At 38.0% G+C, this 23,563-nt stretch overlaps 1 protein-coding gene across 1 annotated transcript in view; it reads right to left on the bottom strand.

The window, feature by feature from the left end:
* UBE2K (ubiquitin conjugating enzyme E2 K) overlaps positions 1-22,420 on the bottom strand; it is a 42,679-nt gene extending 20,259 nt beyond the window's left edge. The window contains exons 1-3 of the mRNA XM_021533193.3: positions 22,188-22,420; positions 5,698-5,791; positions 579-637 (exon numbers count right to left, since the gene is read on the bottom strand). Of these exons, the coding sequence (XP_021388868.1) occupies positions 579-637; positions 5,698-5,791; positions 22,188-22,250 (216 nt within the window). The 5' untranslated portion in view covers positions 22,251-22,420. The remainder of the gene's footprint in view (positions 1-578; positions 638-5,697; positions 5,792-22,187) is intronic.
* Between the last annotated feature and the right edge of the window lie 1,143 nt (positions 22,421-23,563).

The raw sequence follows: 23,563 nt of genomic DNA, 5'->3' as shown, positions 1-23,563 counted from the left end.
ATTTCTCATCTACATGCATGTTATCCATTCCTTCAACAGAGAAGCAGGAAGACTATTATAATTGTCTGTTGGTTCTTCAAGACACACAGCTGTACATGTCACTGTTTAATTATTACTAGAAACTTGGTAGGTTAGATTCAAGAACCTTTTAAGTATAACTTATGGAGCCCAAGAAATTAAAAGAACCAATAAGTCCCTATTACGACATTTCTTCAACAATGCTGAGGGGGAGGGAAGACAGCTGTACTCTCCACATAATTTAAAACTACCTGAAAACTGTTTTTATCTTGTCAGAAAAATATTACATTAGGGTCAATAATAAGGCCCAAGCTCCTCCCCAAAATTTCCCAGTTTGTACTTTTAGGAACAATCAGAGTGTACCTCTGATTGGACACAGTTTTACATTCTATTTTGCTTCTACCTAAATGGAACAGTTCCAATCCTTGTCTAGAAGTGAGTTAAAAAAAACCAACAACAAAAAAAGCAAAAACTCCAACAAACAAGCAAACAAGTATATAAGAACACTCAAATGCAACTTGTTAACCTAATTGTATTATCCAAAAATGTGTTTGCAGTACCTTAGGAGGATTAAATGGATATGTTTCTGGGATTTTTATCTCTAGCTGATACCTTCCACCTGCAAAAGACAAAAAGTTGGAAATTATACCAAAAGAACATTACTCAAACTTAGTCTTTCATGATACTAAAGCTCACACTTCTAGATGAGCAGATTTTCAAGGTAATTCAAATTTACCCAGCCATATTAGTTAGTAGATTGATTTAGATTTTATCTATTTCATAACTAAATGCAATAAAGTCAGAAAAGCTGTGTTTGCTTGTGGAAATCGGTACCTATATTTCTTAGGTATATTTATTGTGCACATTTTAATTTCCAATCTTATAATTTCCACGTTTTATTTTAGTAAAATATACAAAAATATGAACCAAATATATCCTAAATAGATGAAAAAAGAGGCCACAGGAACGTTCAGGCTGAACAGGGATATTACATTATTTTGACTCTCTTCTCATGACAAGTTATATTCAAATTACACAATTTAAATTACCTGGTTTTAATTTTAAACTTTTAAATTCAAAAACATTCAAACAACTCTTTCAGAAAAGCTCACACACTTTGGGAAAAAAATAATAAAGGAGATACTAGTGTTCAACTTTTATTATGTTCCACATTACCACCTCAAGTAGCTATTTCTGTTTTTGATACCCCAGAATCAGTAATATACCATGAAGGGCCAGAGCATACAATAAAGGATAATAGGAGCTTAAAGACAGAACCCCCTTCTACTACCCAGTTTTAAGCATTTCTCAGTTTTATCTCTTTGTCACAGTATCATCCCATATCCTATTTCCATTATAGTTCTGCTAGCATTCAAGTTCACTACAATACTTATGTCTTCTGGAGCAATCTCAAACTATCTCTGCCTGCCCAGTAAGGCCATTTGCCAGGCAGCAGTTCAATGACAAAAAGAACAGGGTATTAAAAAACATATACACCAACTTAGAAATTTAATTTTCTATAAAAATTGAAAGCATTTATCCTCATTTTAAATTTTTTTCTTCAACCTGCTGCTCTTCTTTCAGAAACCTTTTCCCTATGTCAGTATAACATGTTACAATTTATACATTTTCTTGAATTAAAGCTGAAATATTTGCAATCTATTTTCCTTGAGATTTCCAGAGTGATTTACTCTGCAAATGAAGCTACACAAAACCAGCTCTCAAGTAGTTACAATATTGGCAGCAAGATGCACAGGGAAAAAAAGTCTCTATGTACTCCTCTCAGCAGTTACAGTATATGGCATGTTTTTATCTGTGCCAAAAAACACATTAGTAGCTCCTAACAGCTCTCACTTTTAAAATGTATCTCAGTCTAATACACTCCACCTGAAATTAGTATCAGTTTCATATTTTACACTATTGTCTACAGCTGTTCAGTTTCTCACTTAACGCTAAAATAACTTGAGAAGTTTTAACAGAAAATACTATATAAGAAAGACCAATAAATCCAAAATTAGAATAGTAATGTCTAAGTTGATTGCTTGTCTGCTCACCTGTCAGCACAGAAGAAATAGTTTTAAAGACACATATATCAGTAAGAGACCTTAAGGAAGTTTGGTTTTCCTTTTCTTTAAACTGAAGCATAATTCAGCAGCAACTGTTTTTAAGAAAAAAAGACCAGCTACGCTTACCAGTCCTTCTACAATTTTGTTGCCACATCATTTTGTAAGGTAATATGAAACCTATCCTTAGGTATTACCATTTCTCCCACTTACCACAAACTATTACAGTCTTCTGCCTAACAGGTTATTCAGCCACCGATATTTTTCACCAGAGACTGAGGAGCTGGTAGTATTATTTATACAGTTTTGTTTTGCACTAAACTTCACAGTTAAAAATACAGGCTTAAAGACATAACCTAAACAAATCTGTGTTTTTTAAAATACTAAATCTAAATTATAAATCACTAATATATTAACTTCTGCACACTAATATTTCTGCAGTTTTTTTTAAGAGTATGTGTATGTATGTTGAATTAAACAGTAATGGCATAATATTCCTTCTGTAGTCCTACTGGAACAGGTCTCACAAGAGTTAGAGCAATTTTTAGCTATTTTCCTTGAAGAAATAACCTATTATAAATTTTGCAGTTGCTGTGGCTCACGTGGAAGCCTGTCATGAAATTAATAACATTACACAGGCTTAAAAAAACCAAACAAAACAACCCCCAAAAAATCCAAACCCACTAAACCTCAACCTATCTACTGAAAAGCTCTTGATTCAAGTAAAACCCTGCAGCCCTTAATCAAGTCTCTCAAAGATCCTTTCTCCAAACACAATTTATCATGGGATGTAAATGTTTCAATTAAGTTGTATCGTATAATACTGATAATTGATCAATATGAGTTGACACTACTAACAGAAAAATAAAAGCTGTAAATTTTGTCAAGAGATGGCATTCTTCCTCTCAGTCATTCTTAACTAATATTCCAACATTACCTATAAAAAATTTTGCAGCTGCAGGTTGGTTTCAGATACCTCACCAACTATGGTCAAAAACTGTTCTTTCACTTCACAATAGTTCTAGAACTCCCTCCTGTATCACAGTGACTGTCTGACCAGAACTACTGCATAAAACTTCTTCATAAAGCACTTCTTGCTGTGTCACTGTTCAGATTATAGATGACAAAACATCAGTCAGTAATTATGCAGCATGCATTACTGCTATAGTCACAAAATGAAGATGATGATACACACTGACACACACTTCAGAATTATGTAAAGGAATAAATGCATATAACTATATTACAGAAATATTAACATTCCAAAGCAAATTATTCTAATGTCAGGAAACACCAGAAATTGGGCTGGCAGTAACTCTCATTTCGCTCCTTGAAGCATATGAATTCTAGATTAAAGTAAGCATACAATCACATTACTCTTCCATGAGATCCCTGCCATAATCAGAACAAAAAATAAGTTCAAACCCGCAACAATGGGCATTTACTATATCCTCATAATTAAAGTTACTCAAAGGTATGTAAGTATGTATGCATTTCACATCAACAAATTCTGCACTAAATGTATTGCTGGTTTGCATTAGCAGGATATGCTGAATACGTAAGCAGACAGTACCCAACTTTTGAAATTCTTGTCTACCTGCATCATTCAGCATCACACAGAACTGAGTTCTGCACACAGACATTTCAATCTTTTTTTACCCTCTTCATGACCTGATATACAGTTTTTAAATTTTGTGACACACAAATACATCTTTAATTTCAAATAACTCTCAATAAATTCTCCAAAAAGGGCCCATTTTATAAGCCAAGGTACTACTGACCTAGAGGGGGGAAAAATGTCAAGCTCTGAAAAACCAACTCGCCCAAAGAGGTTTCATTCTCTCTGAATGGAAAACAAACACCAAAACCAATGCCCTTCTACCACGTTTCAGATGTTTCCTAGTATTCAATTGCTTATACACAGATGGTAAGTTATTACAATACTAAGTCTTGGATTTACAAGATGAACTATACTATTGCAAAACAACAATTATACAAAATTCTACATAGAATTATTTGCTTCCCAGTAGATACCAGCACAAGTGTGCATTTTAGGTGAACAGCACACTACTCCTTTTAAATTGAAGGCACATATTACAACAAGAATGAATTGTTTCCAGATATTACCATCTGACAACTATACATCTGCAGCTGATGAGATGGACACACATGGGACAAGGGAGGGAAACTGCTGAGGAACTCTGGAAATAAAGTTCTGCAGGGCACCCCTACCATTACAGCTGCTTCCACTTTTCTACTTTCTTTCTTCCAGACTAATTTCCCTTCTTCTCAGCTTCTGACATCTGCCCCTGCCCAATATTCTTCCATATCAACCACTGTTAGGCCATTTCCTCATTCTTTTCCTGTCTTGGGTCCTAAAGCTAGAGGGAAGGCTCTCCCTGCTTTCAAGTCCAATGCTACTGCACCAGCTTCTAGTCCAGAAAAGCAAATCACAAGGGATGTCCTCCATTAGGGAAGATGTGACAGCCAGATTTTCATTAGCAGTCACTAATGCTTTTGAGTGCATACACTTCCATAGCTACAAAATATTTTTCAGGTATTTCCCCCACCTGATGAGAATTTATTTTTTCAAAATAATGACAAATGGTCTGTGTCCTGTCTCAAGTGAATACTCAAGTCTCAGTGTTAGCTTAAAGGCACAGAACAACTAGAGCAGCTGAAGAACATGCAAAATTGCTTCATATTCAAAAAAACCAATTTCTTTGCCTGAGACACTCCTTGATACTTTTTTACTGAAAGTACAAATTCAAATCAAAGTAGATACCTGGCATGGGAAAGTCAAGTAAAACTACATTTTAAAGCTAGCCAATATTTTTTTAAATTAAAAATCCTTACTTATCATGAAAGAACTTTAAATATAAGGTACGTCTGCCAGTTCCATATATATTATACATTAAGTTTACAAGTACCAGCATTATTGAATCATTTTATATCTCTGAAGAAGCATGTCACATTAGCCTCTGTGAAAGCTTCTTTATAGAAGTTACCTTGCTTTTACCAGACTGTAAGAGATGCATAATTACTGAAACCAGCTTTAATAAACTAGAAAGTCAGTAAGGTATAATTTTTGAAGGGAGCTAAAGAAATGAAGCTCTACTACGGAGTCTCCCATGTCAGTATAAATTAAGTATTGGGACATACGGATGCCCAAAATTAATCACAAATTTAATCTGCAACAGCATTTCTGCTTGAGATAGCAGAAATGCAAGGTTTATGAATGATCACCACTCTAGATCACAGAAATGCACGTACAGTCTGAAGCTCAGTTTCTTAATGCTTCATGGTTAAGGAGCTAACACTGTCAAGACAGTAAACAAACAACTAGAAGTCAGAATTATACCAATTAAACCACACATCTTATATTTGTAAATTAACCTTGATATGGGATAGTCTATCCCACTGCCAAACAGATCTCTCTTCAGGCAACACAGAAGCTGAACTGAAATAATTTTTTAAGCCGTATTTAAAAAAAAATTCAGACTATTTTAAAACAAGTACCTCTACATTTTATGCTGTAATTATTTTTACAAACAAAGCATCTCAAGACACATGACTTGAAATGTACAATGATTGCATACACAAAAACTTTACTTGCCTTCATATGGTGTGTCCGGAGGTCCTGCTATTTCTCCTCTTAATTCTGTAAAATTCTCATCTACAAGATCTACTTTAATTTGATTTTTGCTCGTCTTAAAAATAAACAGAGAAACAAAGAATCATAAGTAAGCATTTCACATACAAATTTCCCCCGAAATACGCTGTTTTAAAGTTTTAGAACAGTACTTTAAATTAAGTAAACATTTAAAAGTATAGTAACCTGAAGTTAATAGCTATCTTCCAATTGAAATTTTACTTCATTAAAAATAGACTACTTGTGAAGCATTAGAAACTTCAATGCTATTTATACTATTACTAGAATATGCAAAGCAATCCAGCAACATATCTCAAATTGCACTTCAAAGTTGATTATATTTTAAAATTACCACGATCTTTCAAATCAGCTATTCATTCTACACATCTAAACTATAAAATTAAACTGACCAAATTACACATCAGTTCTTTTCATATTTAGGCAAATTTATTTAAAAACAGACACATTTGTCACTTGCAATGGAACACAGAAAGACTTCCCCAAATGGAGTAGTATTTTTAACATTACAACGATCTAAAAAGAATATTGTAGCCTTAAGATTATGTATATCTTTAATATTTAGGCATAAGATAAAATTTACTTTATGCACTTGAATTTCACTGTCACCTCCTCAACAGTTTCACACCCCAATGAACTTCTCTACAACATAAAAATTCTATACTTTGATACTGGAGAAAACATATGTTTTCCAGAAACAGATTCTCAGAAGTGTTCAGCTAGAACTACTCATTCCATTGAACTTCCTTTCCAGGTCCAGAGAGCAGTATTAGTGAAAGTCATAAATCTCCCAGCCAGTAACTTTTATTGAGGAGTTGCAAAGCAAAATCTCCTTTTATAAATATGTACTATCAAGTAAGGAATTACAAGTTTTTCCATTCTGCTACTTCTGCATACTGTGCTCACTGACTGCAGTACACATTTCCTGATTCCTGTGTTATTTTTTACAAGAACTGTCAGCATCTTCTGAGATCTTTAAAAATTGCTCCAACTAGCTCTATACAGCTGTGCTTCTTTTAACCCTCAGAGTAAGCCTGGTTGTGGACAGCTACTGGAGAAGGGTCAAGTCATATAAAGTTGATGGGTGCCATCAGTTGGTTCTTGAATTTATCACTGATAATAAGCACTCAGAATTCACTGGACAACAGTTGGGAAATTCCTTCGGTTTCTTTCCTGCAAGTGTTCTATTGAATCAGCCCCACCAAAACAGTGTTCTCCTGAACAGAGATGTTCACAGATATAAAGAAAAATCAAAGATTAGGTAAAATTTTCACCATGTAAAAAATCCTAATTCACTAAATTAATCCAATAGTGAACTGGGAGCTTTTAACATCTGTAGTTATATACATTTGTATTTAGAACTTGAAATCCCTTCACTTCACACAAATGAGGCAGCACCTGCAGCTCTCCACAACAGCCAGGCACTGTAAAAAATCCCCTCGATGAATTAGAACTTGATCTTATGTATCTTCTTGCAAGCTTTCCAACATCCCTTTGAATTTTTTTTGCTCTCACATTTCCAACTGGCAGCTTGTTCCAACACGTCATGATTTTAAAAGCTTTCTGAGGTACAATTAGAAGTTACAATCTATTATGCCCACCTGTGACAGCATTGTTTCCCAGTTTTAACAAGTTTTTCATATATCTAGTATTTATTCCCCTTGCAAAATATATCACATTTACACTGATTTTCCAGCCTTAATTTTGCTTTAAACAAGCTGAAATTCTAATCTCACCATAATGATTTTTAAAAAAAGGTTCTCTACTATGCCCCATGACCATCTAACCAGCCCTGCACAAACAAATTTAGATGATGCCTCAGAATCTGTGCCATGAACACTCTGTTGCACTCAATGAAGATACATCACAACCAGCATAAACTAAGAAAGACAAAATCCGTCTTATTTGGGCAGTATGACACAAGGCTCAGATCAAGTGATAAGAGTCCCAGAAGGATTCCTGCAGAAGTTTTTGTCTTCCCCACTGACTGCACAGTGCTTTGTCAGATGTACTGCCCCTGTGCATGAAGTCTTCATTCCCAAAGCAGCACACTGGTTTAAATGACCAATACAGGTGAATCACTGTAACTTATCTGTGCAGGTACTGCAGTCACTCCAACCTCATCTATGTTTCTCCTGCTCTCCCTCTGCCCACATCACCTGGCAAACTTCACAAAGGACAGCAGGCATTCTTGTCCTTTGCAAATAACTTTTAATTTAGAGGACTGTACTAATAGCAAACAGGATGAATTTCAATGATACAATCTATGGTTAATCCAAGCTGCAGCTTACTTCATTTTTTACTTAGCATACTACTTTTCTTCAGTGACCTCTTACACACTCTTGTAGCAGCCTGGATATTCTCCTTCATATTCAGTTTCAATTAGTACCACACTTGCTGTTTTTCACAACAAATCCTTCCCAACTTCATGTATTTGTTTAAAAGCAATCAAACACACAGTCTGTCACTAAGATCAGTTTCTTCCAAGAGTCAGTGATCCTGGTTCCCCACTTTGAGATGATTGCTTCTATTACTACAGCTGTAATGGTCTCCATGTCCTTATTTGCTGTGCACAGCACCTTAAGGAAACACAGCAGGCAATACTGCACTCTTTTATTGCAGGGATTACTTTATTTTGTATTTATGCTTAAATTCTCCTATGTCCTCTGTATACCAAATTATTTTTTCTTCATATATCTGAAGATCCTTTTTTTCATGTTATTCTGACACTTTTCAAGGTTCAGCTCAGCTTCACCTTGACAAGTATTGCTTTATCCTTCATCCCTGGAGAAACAGCACCAAATTAGTCAAATTAAATTAAATCTGGAGTGTTTTCCTACAATATTTCTCTTTAATGAGGATTGTGTATGATGAAATTACTTAATTTTAGCAGTTCTAACAGAATAAATCTCTGGCCTCCACCTCTACCAACAATAGTGGTCTTTAAAAATTCTCTAACACCAGTAACCTTAGTGCAGAATTTGTGAATCAACTTGTGATTTCACATCCCAAGTTGATTTTCCAGTAGCAGCTCTACAAAGACCTCAATACACTTCCACACCAAGTCTAAAACAGCATCACCTCCTGTTGATCCAGTAACAATTTAGTGACTAAATCACTGAGCTAGCAATTCCTGAAATATGAGCCATGCCATTTCTCGCAGCATTTATTTCCATAATTTCAGAGCTGAATTCTGTAACAATGCAATGCCCAGAAATCCATCAGCAAAATCCTTTTCTAGAAACCTACAAGTCAAATATTAGCAGAATTTTCCATTATCACACCTGAAAATTATTTTGATCAAGACTGATCAAAAAAATCCAAATGACAAACAGAACACAAGACAAGAGAGAAAGGAAAATTGATGCAACAATTTCCCCTTGCATCGTGCAAGAGAATGAATAATGCCATTCCCTCTTTCTTTCTTGATACTCTAGATGGATTACACATAGCCATTTTTAAATGCATCCTTTATTTCACACAACAGTCTAGTAAAAAGATTTGTTGTCTTTTAGACCAACTCAACTGCTAAGATTCTTTCTGCAAGACTATGATCATACTTAACCAACTTTATTCTGCCTTGTGAAAACTATACCCAGGCATAGGAGATTAATCTAAAAGTATGATGCAGAAAAGGGGAAGATTCATATTACGCTCTTTTATTCACTACTAAAAGCTTTATCTCTAAAAAGAAACCCAAATGAATCAATCCTTCATGAATTGTCATTCTGTGTGCATCTTCCAAGGATAGGACACTCAATCACATTTATCACAGTAACCATTGATTGATAATATTTGATTTGTCTTCACCTGCTCCCTCTTTAAAAAAAAAAAAATCCAGATTTATACTGTCTAATTTTATATCTGAGTAACTTCCTTGCATAGAACACACAATTCACTCCACGAGAAAATGTGAAGAGTAAGTTCTGCCACTATGAAGACAAACACACATCTTCACTTCTACTAAAATAATTTCAGAGAGCAGCTCTGGACACTATAATATTACTCTCAGCAGGTAACAAGCTCTTCTGTTCTCCTCACTCACCATAGTCTACAGGCCTTAATAAACAGGGCCTGCCCAATCTGAGGGCCTGTCTGCTTTCTGCGGGAAATCCAACCTTTTTCCTGAGCTTTCAATACCATTTCCTTCTCTCTTCTTCAACCTGCCTTTAGAAACCTCTTTCATTTCTTCATGGCCTATTATCCTCTTCACTAGTCCAGTACCTCTACTCTTAGAAATCCATGTTTTCTTTGACATAAAAAACAGACAAAACCATTACATATCAACAAAAAAGAGCATACTAAGATAAGTTACTAAAAACTGCATTGTTCTTCTAAATTTTATTTTTCACAAACAAAATACTATTTACTATATTTACTAAAAGCAGAAAATGATATATTCAAAGTCTGATCCTGAGTAAGTCTACTTCTTAAAGACTTAAGTAGAGCAAATAGCTTTTTTAGAAAAAGGAATTATAATTACAACAGAACTTTTTATGCCTTCTAAAAAGCCTCCAAATTCTTCAGTTACTTTGATAAGGAGACTATCAGAGAATCAATCTCAAGCAATCAGCATAAAAATGCCTATTATCAGAGCTGGTGATGTATGGACAGATAGTGGTAAGGTTGAACTAAAATGAGAGAATAAGATGCTTCTAATTAATTTTTCTTTAATTACATAGCCAGCAGTCTTGACATGAGTTGAACTCTCTTGAGTTGAAGCAAAAAAAACCAAACAAACAAACCCAAACTCCAAATAAATCCCTCAAATTTCCACATCAGCCAAAAACTTAATACCAGATGATGACGACATACAGAAAGTTTTGAGTGACGTTTTCCTAGAACCAACCAGCTCTACTTACTCCCCCCAGGGCAGTATCTTCACATTAGATCTTCAATCCCTGTATAATAAATTAACTCTACAGAAACAAAAATGCATCCATTAGCAAACATACTATGTTTTCAACTACTGGTGTCAAAACTAAAGAAGAAAATAATGTGTATTAGCAATACTAATAACTTCAGCATGTTATTTTAAAAATAATGAAGTAGTGTCAAACTGCTGTTTGCATGTTCTAGGTCTGTCTGTCTCTCCTTACATAGTCAGACACCATGTGCAAAGTCCTATCAAGTATCTTTAGGTATAAAGGCCAAAATGGTAAATAGGATTTATAAAAGCAAAAAATAACACACACAAAATCACCTTAAACAGAATTAGATCTGGAATTTAAAACCTGGTGGCTACTTCTGAATTACATTGTATGTGGGGAAAAAAACCCCCATCAACAAAAAGAACAAACAAACAAACAAAACAAAAAAAAAAAAACACAAACCAAACAAAAGTTAAAAACCCTGCTATTCCATACAGGAATTAATTACCTACAGTCTGTAATTTTACTGGTCTTATAAAGTTATTTTCTTCAGTCTCAAGGGGAACATACTCTACTTTGGATCAAGTACTATTATTTTGTTAATTTGCTTTGCTTTACAGAAGATAACTCAGAAAACTTTAGAAACAAATGTGTGTATATACAAACAAAACTAAACCAGAAAAAACTAACCTGAAAAGACACATATATGTGATAAATGATGCATATAAACATTGCACTAAAATCAGCTATGCATTTAAACTCTGCAATCATTCAGGGCTTTAAGACTAGCCCCTTACACATTAAGAAATTGTTTTAAGGAAGTGGCAAAAATCTTAAAGAATGTACATGCAAAAATTTCAGCGAAGATTGAGGAATAAACTTGAAAAATTCGTCTGGAATCTTCAAAGTCAACTAAGGACTGAGTTTGTGAATGAGGTTTTGTTGATTTCAAAAAGTTTTCAATCACTAATTGTTTCCCCAATCACAGAAACAAAATAAAATTACTTCTTTATCTTTCTGACAGGAATTAAAAATTATTGATTCATCCATGAGGCAAACTGGCAATAACCCCCTTGCTACCCCAGAGTAGGCCAGAGTAAGTACACTGCATCCACTCAGTTCCCTTGTTAATAAGAAATAGGAAAACAGAGACGTGTCACTCAACTAGGAAGCAAAGTGCAGTGCACCGTCATGCAGCAAAACGGCAAATTCAACTTATCAAATTAAAAAAAAAAAGTTTTATAATCCTACTGCCACCCCCTCAAAGAGCTACCAAAGCAAGAGGGAATAGTTCAATACTCCCAAAATACTCCTTCAGACTCACTCCAGCTTAAAAGCCAAAAATCAAGTGCATATCCTGAGCCTGTTATTATTAAGAGAAGCAGAAGTGCCACATAATTACCACAGTGCTATGAAGTACACACGCTGCACTAGCAGCTGAGATCAGCAGATCACATCTACATTCTAGAGCAAGTGCCTGCTGACCTTCAAAGCACAGAGCAACGCCAGAGTGAAACAATCCAGTGGCTGCGGCAGGCCAAAGAGAAGAAACACTTCCGTCAACAGCATATTAAAGAGCAGTTTTCTAGACAAGAAAGGGTTAATGCCAAGAAATGCATTTCCTTAAAATGCCCCATGTTCTTTAAACTTATAATTTCACTCATGGAAGTTCTACCAAATTTCACATTCTATTTCATTCCCCCATATTAACATGTATTTTCTAGGGTTACATCTGTTCTAGTAAAACTAGGTGACATAGTATTTTGATCAGTAGATGAAAAAAATAGTATGCAAAAACAATGTTACTAATACGTAACTTGTATTTTAATGTATCTAAGGAGCTACAAGTATGAATACTGTGTGAATTCTCTATTACTGGTGATTAGACAGTCTAGAATTTTCATATTTATCATAATATACAAGAACAATACTGAGCAATGTTTTTCCTGTCAGAACACAAAACATCTCAAATATTAAAACCATCTTCATTCTTCAAGAGTTAGACCTGGAGCACCACAAAGTTTTAGTAGAATTTTTTTAAAATTTAAGGTAGGTAAATACCCATTCCTGCTAATGTTCAGCTGTGAAAACATCACTTCACCAAAACACTTAAGAGACTGTAGTTCCACAGCACCTTAAGTCAGTCTAACAGTGGCCAAGATCCTACTTCCCTTCTGATCCCAGAATTAATGTCAAGGAAGGGGTAAGATTTTGTGTAAGCATTCACACAACTGCATAGTAAACATCTGCAATAAACACATATTAGCAAGACCTTTCATTTTAACCCAACCCGATTTGATTCACCACTGAACACTGCAAGTAAGAGAAGGCGCACAAAAGTAGGAAGAAGAGATGAGTCTGGAAGGGGAATGTGACACTGCTTCCTGGAACTGCCTTAGGACTAGTTAAGAGAATTCTGAAACTTCATCTCTAGTGTCTGTCTAAACTATTTCTGACAAAACCATCGCATCAGTCAGGGAGACCAGACGTGTAACTGGCACAGCTCTTCCAGAATAAGCCCTAAGTGCAGTTACACAGCCACTGCTTGTCCCACTAAGGGACAGTGTGGTTAAACTGGTAAAGCTGTGCCATGAAAGGTGTGTACACAACTGCACACCTACTCTGCCGTACTCCTCTAAGGGGCCCTGCACAGGCTGTGCCAAGCTATGCAAGATACTTACAGTACCTTAGAGCATAAATTGTGTGCAAGAGTTATCCAAGTGTGATCTGAGCCTACTAAGATAATTGACATCAGTGTGGGCATACTGTAAAGGACTCCTGCTCCCTTCTAAAAAGGAGGGAAAAAAAAGATGCATTTTTTAATCTTTTTATGCATGGTTCTGTTTTTGATGTTCAAAAGAAATACCCTGCAGATGAAGCATGCTTTAATAATAATTTTGAACCATTCTTTCAATTAGTCATTTTATGAACATACAAAACAATTTGATGCAGACTCTGCAGTAAATTCCATGTATCTACCCTATTAAGGTTAGCAATTCTACATATAAAGGAATCACAGCAATCAGTTTATTTTAAATTGATTATGCTAATTTACTCACAGTCTCAGAGCTTGAAGTCTAGCAAAAATAGCTGAAGAACAGTTTGTCTGTAGTAGCTTCCCACATGGACATCCTTATTCCAAAGGGGAAGGGCTTACCTAAATACCATGAAGGCTCTAAGAGCCTCTGAAGAAAATACAACACATGACTTCCATTCATGCATGCTACCTTATTCCATCACAGCCTCCCATACTGTAACACATCCTAACATACAAAAACTCAAAAATACCTTCTCACAGTTCCTTTTCAGCTAAAAATAAGAAGTGAGATATTTTCAGCATGAGCTATAATACCTGTTTAAGTAAAATATAGACTAATATATTTGTGGGTTTGAGTTTCTTCTTCCCTTCCTGAAACACTCTATAGATGCATTTAGAATCTGAAGGCATGTAACCTTAAACTTGCCTTTTTAAAAGTAACTAAACTTACAGTCTTTCATTAGTCTTTCCCAATCTGAACTGTTGATCATACTGGCTACTAATAAATAAAAATCATGAAATAATGAAATTCAACTAATTTCCTATGTGTTTTGTGACAAGGTAAACAGGACAGCCCCTATTAGCCATTCAACAGAAGAATGACACTCAGGATGAGCCCAGCTCTCTCAGACAGTGGCATAACCAAACTGGAGTTATACTGCAGGACTGACTTTTACAGTGTCCAATAAAGCATAACACTGAATGAAGCTTCTTCTGTAGCCATTGACATTCACAGTATCTCTCCCCTGTGCAGACAATTTGAAGGATAGACAGGAGCAATTACTTTAGCAGAATTCTGTTGCAATATACTAGATTAAACAGATCTGGTACTCAAAGAAAGATATTTTTGCTACTCACAGAGATACTTTATTTATGCAGACACTATTTTGTTAAATACTCAGGGCAAGCATATTCAAGACTGCGGAAGTGGACTACATCCAACTCAGAATATTCAGTGATTCTGTGAAATGTCCCTAGAGTGTCATATAGAATATTATTTGCCAAAATTCCTACTCTTTGCCATAAAGCAGCTGAAGAGATTCCTCTTCTATATCTAAATTGCAGGTATTTTACTTAGCCTGTCAAAGACAAAAAGATAGCCTGCATCTTAATGATAAATTTTAACCTAAAACATTTTCTCAATTTAATACCAGCAGCAATTATTAGTGTAAAAGTGATGAAGTATAATATTGACAACAGTCCTTATTAGGATTATGGAAACTAGTAATCTAAAAACCACTTAACAGGTAAGTAATTTAAGAACTACTCTAATACTTGCACTAGCTTAATGCAAAATAAAGACCATTGGACTGTTAACCAGCACTTTCTTGCAGTTTATACTTACACAAATTTACTATGATAAAACGTTAACTTTATTTAAATCTCATACTACATAAAGTGAACTAACCTTAGGACTTGTACACTTCCTTTCTATTAAAGCCAAACTCCTGGAAACAAGCACAGAAAAATGAATGCAAGACTGGAAATGGTAAAGGATTGGCTAATTTTTAGCACTGCTTTAGGTCCATAGAGGGTTTTTATCAAAGGGTACCATCACCAAATACAATCTATCCCCTCATTCTAAACTGACTAATCCACTCCTGTAACAAGAGACTGCTCTCATTCCTAAGGTTTTTATGACATTACCAAAAATAACCAAATGAGTCTGACTCCAGTGCAGACTTAAGTTTTTCTGTTTTCCACTTCCAAAATCTTTAGGATTTTGCCAACTGATATGCAGACCACTCACTAGGAATCTGGACCCAACTGGATACACAATGACATAAAAGAAGTCACCAACTGACACAGGAGAAAGCAATAGATCGAGCCTTCTCTGCATAAATATTCCCACTACCAGTACTTGGGAAACTCATAGTTCTGGTCAAATGATCACTGACATTGTATATTTTAAACCACAGACTTAAGTAGTATTCCTAATACTAGTACTGATTAGTCTCTATATAATACTGACCCTAAAAGGGCATTGCTATTATATTCACTGAACTTGAGAAACAGTTATATGGTTCAGGTAAAGGGATGTTAGCTATAAATAATCTAATAATTCTGAAAGATCATCCCAGATGTGAGAATAACATGCAGTTTTTTCCCACTTACGAACAAACTTGTTTGATGGCAAAGACGTACAGAACCATTCTCTATTATTTCCCCATACAAACTAGAAGATATAACCAACACCCCACATATAGGAATAAGAAAACCAAAGGTGCACAGTAACGGCATTTCACTATTCTTTTTATGCAGTTATAGGAAACAGGTCTAAACCTTGTCTTGCCTAAAACTGTAGGCATGGCGAAAAACACAGCAGACAAAATTATTTTTGGCAATGTATCAAAGATCTAACAAATAACTATTTTAAAGTTAAGATAATCTTGACATTTCAGAGAAATGAAGCTTAAATAAATAGTACAAATCTCGTATTTGTTATACTTTCAGGGTTTCAAACCAGAACTTGTTCAACCTAAAAACCCTGACAGCAGTGCATCTACCAGAAAAACCCAGCCTCCAATCTGAAGAGGATTCATTATTGTCATAAAATAATGAAAACTTAAACTAAAAAGAAATGGTCTACTTTAAATTTTTTTTTTTTGTTTACAGGGAAAGGTCTTACCAGATGTGGCGGCTGAGTGGGAACCCTTTTATATTTTCTCTGGCAAACAGAAACAGTAACTAAAAACCAAACTTAAACTAGCGATTCTGTAATCATGCAGGTAGAGACAGCTGGATGGCTTCTAGTCTCTTCCTCCTGCCCAAAGCAGGTCCAATATGAGCAGGTTGTTTAGGAATTTGCTGAGTTTTGAACTCCAAGCACAGAGATTCTGCAAGCTTGCTGATCACGCTGCTTAAATGTTTGACTACTACCATTGTAATTTTTTTCCCTAGTGTCTGGTCAGAATTTCCCATGTTCCAGGTTGTGTCTGCCACCTCTTACCATATACCCATGCCCTTCTGAGACAAATCTAGCTCTTCTCAGGAGTCTCTCATTAGGTATTTATAGACAACAGGAAGATGTCCCTCTCAACAACATCAACTCTTTCATTGTTTTCTCACACACCTTGTGCTCCAGTCCCTTAACCACTTTGACAATTTTCTGCTCAGTTCATTCGTGTATATATCTGAACACAGACCACCACGCATGTTCTCTCAAGCACAGAACAGAGGTGAAGAATCACTTCTTCACAACCCACTGACTATATTCTTGCTAATGCAATCCAGTATGTGGTTGCACTTCCTTGCCACCATCATGTTCAACTTGCTTTTCACTAGGTCATGAAGTTCTTTTCCTGCTAGACTGCTTTGTTTCCAGTCTCCCAACTGTATATATGGATGCATGGAGTTACTTCCTCCCAGGTGTAGGACTTGGCACCTACCTTAGCTGAGCTTCAAATGGTTCCTGCCAGGACATTCATTTCTCCAGCCTACTAAGATTCCTTTTTGCATAGCAGCCCCAAGCTTCAGCATGCTAAAACCCTCCTCACACACACTTTTCTAATAATATGCAGACCTTCTGAGAGGCTGGTACCAACATAATAACTTTAAACGTTCTTATATTTGCACCTTTTTTACTTCTATGCCTTTTAACACTCAAGCTTTTTTCACACAGTTGTCCTGGTTTTGGCTGGAACAGAGTTAATTTTTTTCCTAGTAGCTGATACAGGGTTGGGTTTTGGATTTAGTCTGAGAATAATGTTGATAACACACTGATGTTGCTGGGTACAGCTTACTCAAAGTCAAGGACTTTATAGTTTCCCATGCTCTGCCAGCGAGCACAAGCACAGGAAGCCAGGAGGGTGCATGGCTAGGACAGCTGATCTAAACTGGCCAAAGGGATGTTCCATTCCATAGAATGTCACACTCAGTATAGAAACTGGGGGAACTGGCTGGGAGCTGCTGATTGCTGCTGGGATGAGCTTGGAACAGATGAACAGGTGGTGAGCAATTGTACTGGGCATCCCTTGTCTTCCTCCAGCTTTATTCCTCTCTCTCTTTTTGTAATCTCCCTTTTCCTTATTTTTACTATATGTTACTTTATTTAAATTCTTAAACTGCTCTTATCTTAACTCATGGGTTTTATCTTTTTTCCAATTCTTCCTAGCCCATTGTGGGGAGTGGGGCATCTGAGCAGGTGCACAGGACTTAGCTGCCCCCCTGGAATTAAACAATGACAACAATCCCACTGCACTCACTAAACTTCTACTGACTTTAGTGGGACTGTTCTTACAATTCAAAGGTTAAGCACATGTATCACCATAAAATGGATACTGTTTAAAAAATATATGTTGCCGACTCAGGAACTGTAATAAAAGAAATTTCATTCTTATAAATACCTGCATTGCTTCTACATGATAAATAGGAAGAAAAATAAGAATCCTACTAACACTAAAGTACAATTACAACCAGAACTTTCCACATTAGTGGATTCAGTATCTAGCACCCAAAGACTGCCAAATATAAACAAACTAAACCAATGAAGTTTTTATGAGCCTGAAGATTAAATACCTATGGCTTTTCCAAACAGCATAAACATTTTCAGAGATGTTACTTAGTATCTTGCTATATACTGACATAAATCACAAGACCACTACAGGCAACATGAGAGCCACTCACCAGGTCTTTACAAGTCTAAGAAAGGTATGGCAGGCTATAGCTATTTTTCCCTTCCCTTTTGTCTGTAAATAACTGAAACACATAGCAGACTCTGAAACAAACACTAATTTTCTTCTTGGAAATCAAGTACTTGAAGTTTTTGTTGTTAACCTACTATCTTCATTGGAATGCTGTTTTGGGTTCAAGCAAGTTGCAAATTTACACTGCTACTTCAGATATCTGATCATGAAGATACTCATACTCTATAATTGCAGTTGAGTTTAATTTACTCTCAGCTCTACCAGGATTTACCCGCCATAAATGTCTCTTGATACTTGTAAGAGAAGAACACTTCATGGTAGATATACCAGCAATTCTCTTCTTGCTAGAAGGAAGCTATGCTTCCCAGTGTGTCACCATCAATAGCAGAATAGAGTTTTCACTGCAAAAGGTATCAATTAGTAGAATACACCTTGTATTTCCACATGATAAAAAAAAAGTGGATGGCCAATTAAACATTGAATCCTTCACTGCTAGTACAGTATAATTTCTTCAAAGCAAACACTGATGCTTTATTAAATTACACCAAACAAGTCACATGTAATGTTTAACATACCTGATCAATTACAACATGTCTCGGCATCAGTCTTTAAGTGACCACAAGATCTTTCAATATGTTTCTATTAATTATTAAATGCCAGGCAAGTTCTCCCTGTCATAAGATAGCTACTTATAAACAGAGAGCAGGTAAGGATTTGGCTACCCAATGCAGCATTCCAGTAACTTAATCTAAAAATAATACCAGCTAACCTTCACTAATTTTTTTTTTCTACTTAGTAAAAGCAGGATCCTATTCTCCTTCCACCTCTTCATTGGTTTATCCATCATGCTGCAGCTTTATACTTTTGTTCAACATAGATGTTGTAGCTTTAGAATTTCAACCCATAAAACCCACAAGATAACAGATTAATGAAATGACAGAACAAGGAGAAAGTGGAACATCTGATCCCTTGCCTACACATAATTAACCAGTAAAGTTACTACCTAGACTTAAAAATTTCATCTTTGTTATGGATGCACAATACTTCGCCTACCTTAGAACTGCAGAAGCTTTCTCCACACACAAAAGATCATACTTTAGAGAGCACTCCTAACAACCCCTAAAACTAACTTTAGTTAGTTTTATCTATTTAATTCAACTATTTAAGAGATGTAAAGTTACAGATATCTCTTAAATAAACAATACCATACTTCTTAACGTAATGTCATGTATATAACAAGACTACAAATAATACAGCAAGCAGTACAAAAGCACTTTTCTCTTCCTCAAGAGTGAAAAGACTTTAAATACTTTTGAAAAACACTATAAGTCCCAGATTCAACTTAGAACTATGGAAGATCCTTCATCTCTTTCCTGTAAACCAGAGAGCATATTTCATATTTTAGTTATTTCCCAGAAATTACATTCAAGGAAAAAGGAAGTACTAAGTAATATGAAAAGTATATTTAGTCCTGTGTAGCAAGGATTCATAGATCCTTATCCATAGCAAGGATAAACACACTTTACAGAATTCTTTCTTCATTTGGATTTAGCACGTCCAACACGTACTTCAAATGCAGAAGGAATTAACTGATCCAGCTGCTCCCTTTTAAAAACATTTCTAGTTCCATCATCCATTTCAGCATAAAAGTGAGTAGTGGAAAAAGACAGAGAACAAACTTCCTATGTGCTTTTCTCCCTGTGTGCCTACCCCCTTCCAAGGCATTTATGCTCCTGTTATATCTACAAGGAAAAGGTGGGGTGTGTGTGTGGGGGGGTGCCCTTCAAGTAGTTCGAAGCATTAAATAAGGAATAATTTAAGAACAGATAATGTGAGCCACTTTGCTTTCAGAGAGGGACTTATTAACCTCCAAAAAACAAACTTAGCATTGCCATTCATTAAAAATATTTCTTTTTGAAGAAACCAGGTTTAATAATAATTTTAGTAAGAAAACTTTTTTTTGTTTGTTTGTCATTTGTAGTATTTAGTTGGATCTTTTTTCATCATCCCACTCCACATGTTTTCACACCCAATGATAAGGACATCATAGTTTGACTGCCCTGGAATGTATAAACATTCACAAAAAAAAACTTTGCCTGCAACTTTGATAACCACTGAGTAATGCTGAAATTTTGCATTAAAGACATGGGAGTTAGTATTGTCTGTAAACAGCAATTTTATACATACTAATATATCATGACACTTATGTAGTTTGCCAATGGCAGAAGAAAAATAAATGTCAAGAGTCTGCTGTACTATGATTTTGAAATTCCATTAATTGAATTTTATAAGAATTATGACCTTTTTCTGGCTAGCTTCAGGCAGCTCAAAGGCTATCTTATAATAATATCCATTTCCAAAATTCTGTACTGAAATCCTGCAGACTAAACAAACAGAAATAAACAAAAATGTGCACACTGGATCCAACCTTTACAGTAAGAAAATTTACCATTCACCTCCCCTAAAACCTACTTAAATTAAGGTTTTTTTTTTCTTTTTTTGTTTTCTACATAAAGCAAAGGGAAATGGTTTTGAAGCATTTAGAAAGCATTTCCAAATTTCCAAATAGACTTTTTTTGTTTCCACAGTATCAGCTGGTTATACGGGGTATGAGGTCTACATTCTCTAACATTGGTATAAAGGTATCCACCTAGAAATTTCTCTTGGTCTCCATGCAGTTCTGTATTTGCTGTGCAATGGCTTGGCAAAATCAGCCTGGGCTCTAAAGGCAGCTGTAAAACAAGGCCCTTACATTTTTCTAGGGGCTAGCTCAAGATGTATAGCAACAATGTTGTTAGCACACAATTTAAAAGTACATTAACTACTGCTACCCTAAACGTGCTTTCCTTAAGCCATTAACACCTTTCAAAAACTATTCTCTCAATTTTTTCTCTGTGAATACGTCCAGATTTCTGGAACACCACCTTTAAGATTTACATATTCACATTAATATTTCACAAAGATCTAACCTGCAACATCATCCCAAGTAGGACGACAATGACGACACAACTATTAAAACCTATCTGGCTGACGTCCACCAACTCAGACACAGACACAGCAAAAGCTGTATTGATGCAACCCTGCAAATACTGCTATATATTCACCCAAACTGATCAGAACTTCTTTACTGCTGCCCTGAAAGTAGTCAGCCTCTCTTACTGACTACCACATACCTCTGAACATACTGATCAGGAAACGAGGTAACATGACTGAAATGAGTGAGGCTTTAAAAGCATCCATCTAAAGGTGAGTAAGCCTGCAGTGGGATAAAGGAAGTTCTGTATACAGGGAAGCTAAATGGGGGTTTAATAGCAACCGCTAAAAAACCCCAAACATTAAACCCGTACCCTGCAGCCTCTGGCACTGGCGAGCCAAAGGGGTCAGCCGAAGGGGATGTGTGGGATCACGCACCCCACCTCGCCCTCCGCAGTCCGCTTCACGCATCCCTCCCGGAGCCGCGCGGCCGGACGCGGGAGGGCGCGTGCCGGGGGTCCCCGGGGGTCCCCGCGGGGCCGGGCCGGCCCCACCCGCACCGCCCCGTGGCCTCCGGCCTGGCGGCGCTCCCGAGCACCGACCGCCGGCAGCCCTCGCCGGGTGCCGGCCCGCCCAGCCTCTTCGGGCCCTGCCGCCGCGCTTCCTGCGGCCCCCTCCTCCTCCTCACAGCGGCTGGCGGCCCCCGTCTCCCCAGGAATCGCCATTCCCCTCCCAGATGCCGTGGGACGGGCCCACCTCCGGCACGGGGAGGTGGGGCCGAGGGGGGTGCGGGGTCCCCGCGAAGGCCGGCGGGGCGCCTGCACCGTCCACTGCTGCCCACGCTCACACGGGGGAGGGTGGTGGTGGTGGTGGCGGCGGCGCGCAGGGGGAGGGGGGAGAGGCTCTGACCTCTTCGCTCTTCAGCACCTCCTTGAACTCCCGCTTGATCCTCTGCACCGCGATGTTGGCCATCTCCGCAGCGGGCACCCCTCGCCCCCTCCGCGCCGGGCCCAGCGAGCTCCACCGCCGCTCCGCTGGAGAACTCCCGGCCCTACCAAAATGGCGCCCGCGCCGAGCATGCGCGAAAGGGCTGCCGCCGCTCCTCAGGAGGGGCCGCGGGAGTGCGGCCGGAGCGGCACCTGGGCGGTGGGGGGGCTGGGGGGGCCGTGGCTGGAGGCTGCCGGTGGGGCGGCTGCGGCGGGTGGGCTTTGGGCCGCCTCCTCCCCGCTGACCACGAAGGAAGGGTGCGCTGCCCACCTGTGGAGGCGGAGGGGTTCGCCCACCGGCCGCCCACCCGCCCGTCCCGGGAGATGCCTGCCCGAGCCGCTCGCCCCGTCGCGGGCCGGGCGGGCCCGTGGCGAGAGCGTGAGGCGGCACCCCTCATGCAGAGCCCCGCCGCGGGCGGGCCCCGGGGCGCAGCTGGGACCGTTGTGTCGTCATGGCTCCCGCCCGGCCCTGCACCGGCAGCGGGCGAGCCCTGAGGCGCCGGGCCGCGAACGGCGGAAGGAGCAGCCTGGGAGGGCTGGACCGGGCCGGCGGCAGCGGGAGGAACGTCTGAGGTGTCGCTGAGGAAACAGCTGGCTCAAGGAGCAGCTGCTATGTCTGCTGGTGAAGCCCCCGAGCAAAAAGAACTAGAGGGCTCTCACGTAACTTGAGAATCTGCTCACCCGGGCCCGTAACAGCGGTTCTCAACTATTTTTTTCCCCATTATGCTCGGCAGAGAAAAATGTTATTCCTTACACGTCTCTCCCAGACCTGCTCCTCGTCCTCTTCCCCCCTCCCCCTGGAGACACTGGTGCCTCCTCACACGGGACCAGGAGAACTTGCAGGCCCAGAAACAGGTTACATAATGGGGACAGTGAAAGGAACTGCTTCTTTTCACAGATTCTGCTACAGTGTTTTAAAAGTAGATTAAAAAGCAAAGGTCAGTCCTGTCTAATGAACATTTTATTGCAGAAGCAAACATGAGCACCCACAGATGCTGCTTCTGTTCTGAATTCTGAACTAGGGAAACAGTAACCATAACTTCTAACCTGAGGTATAGAAAATAAGGCATGTTATCGAAGAGCATAGATTTTCAGAGAACATTAGATTAGATTTTGACTGTTGTTTATTCGGGAACTAGAGGCTTTCAAGACATTAAGGTTTACAGGAACATTTTATCGGGCCCCCTTTTAACAGTGCAGTGCAGGACAACATACAACACAGACATTCATCTCAACAAATGTTGACTTCTGGTAGGGGCGTTATCTGCAAATGCTGTTCATTCCTCCATTAGTATACAC

This window comes from Lonchura striata, chromosome 4 (assembly GCF_046129695.1).
Source record: "Lonchura striata isolate bLonStr1 chromosome 4, bLonStr1.mat, whole genome shotgun sequence".
Classification (NCBI taxonomy): domain Eukaryota; kingdom Metazoa; phylum Chordata; class Aves; order Passeriformes; family Estrildidae; genus Lonchura; species Lonchura striata.
This window is presented reverse-complemented; position numbering and strand designations above follow the sequence as displayed.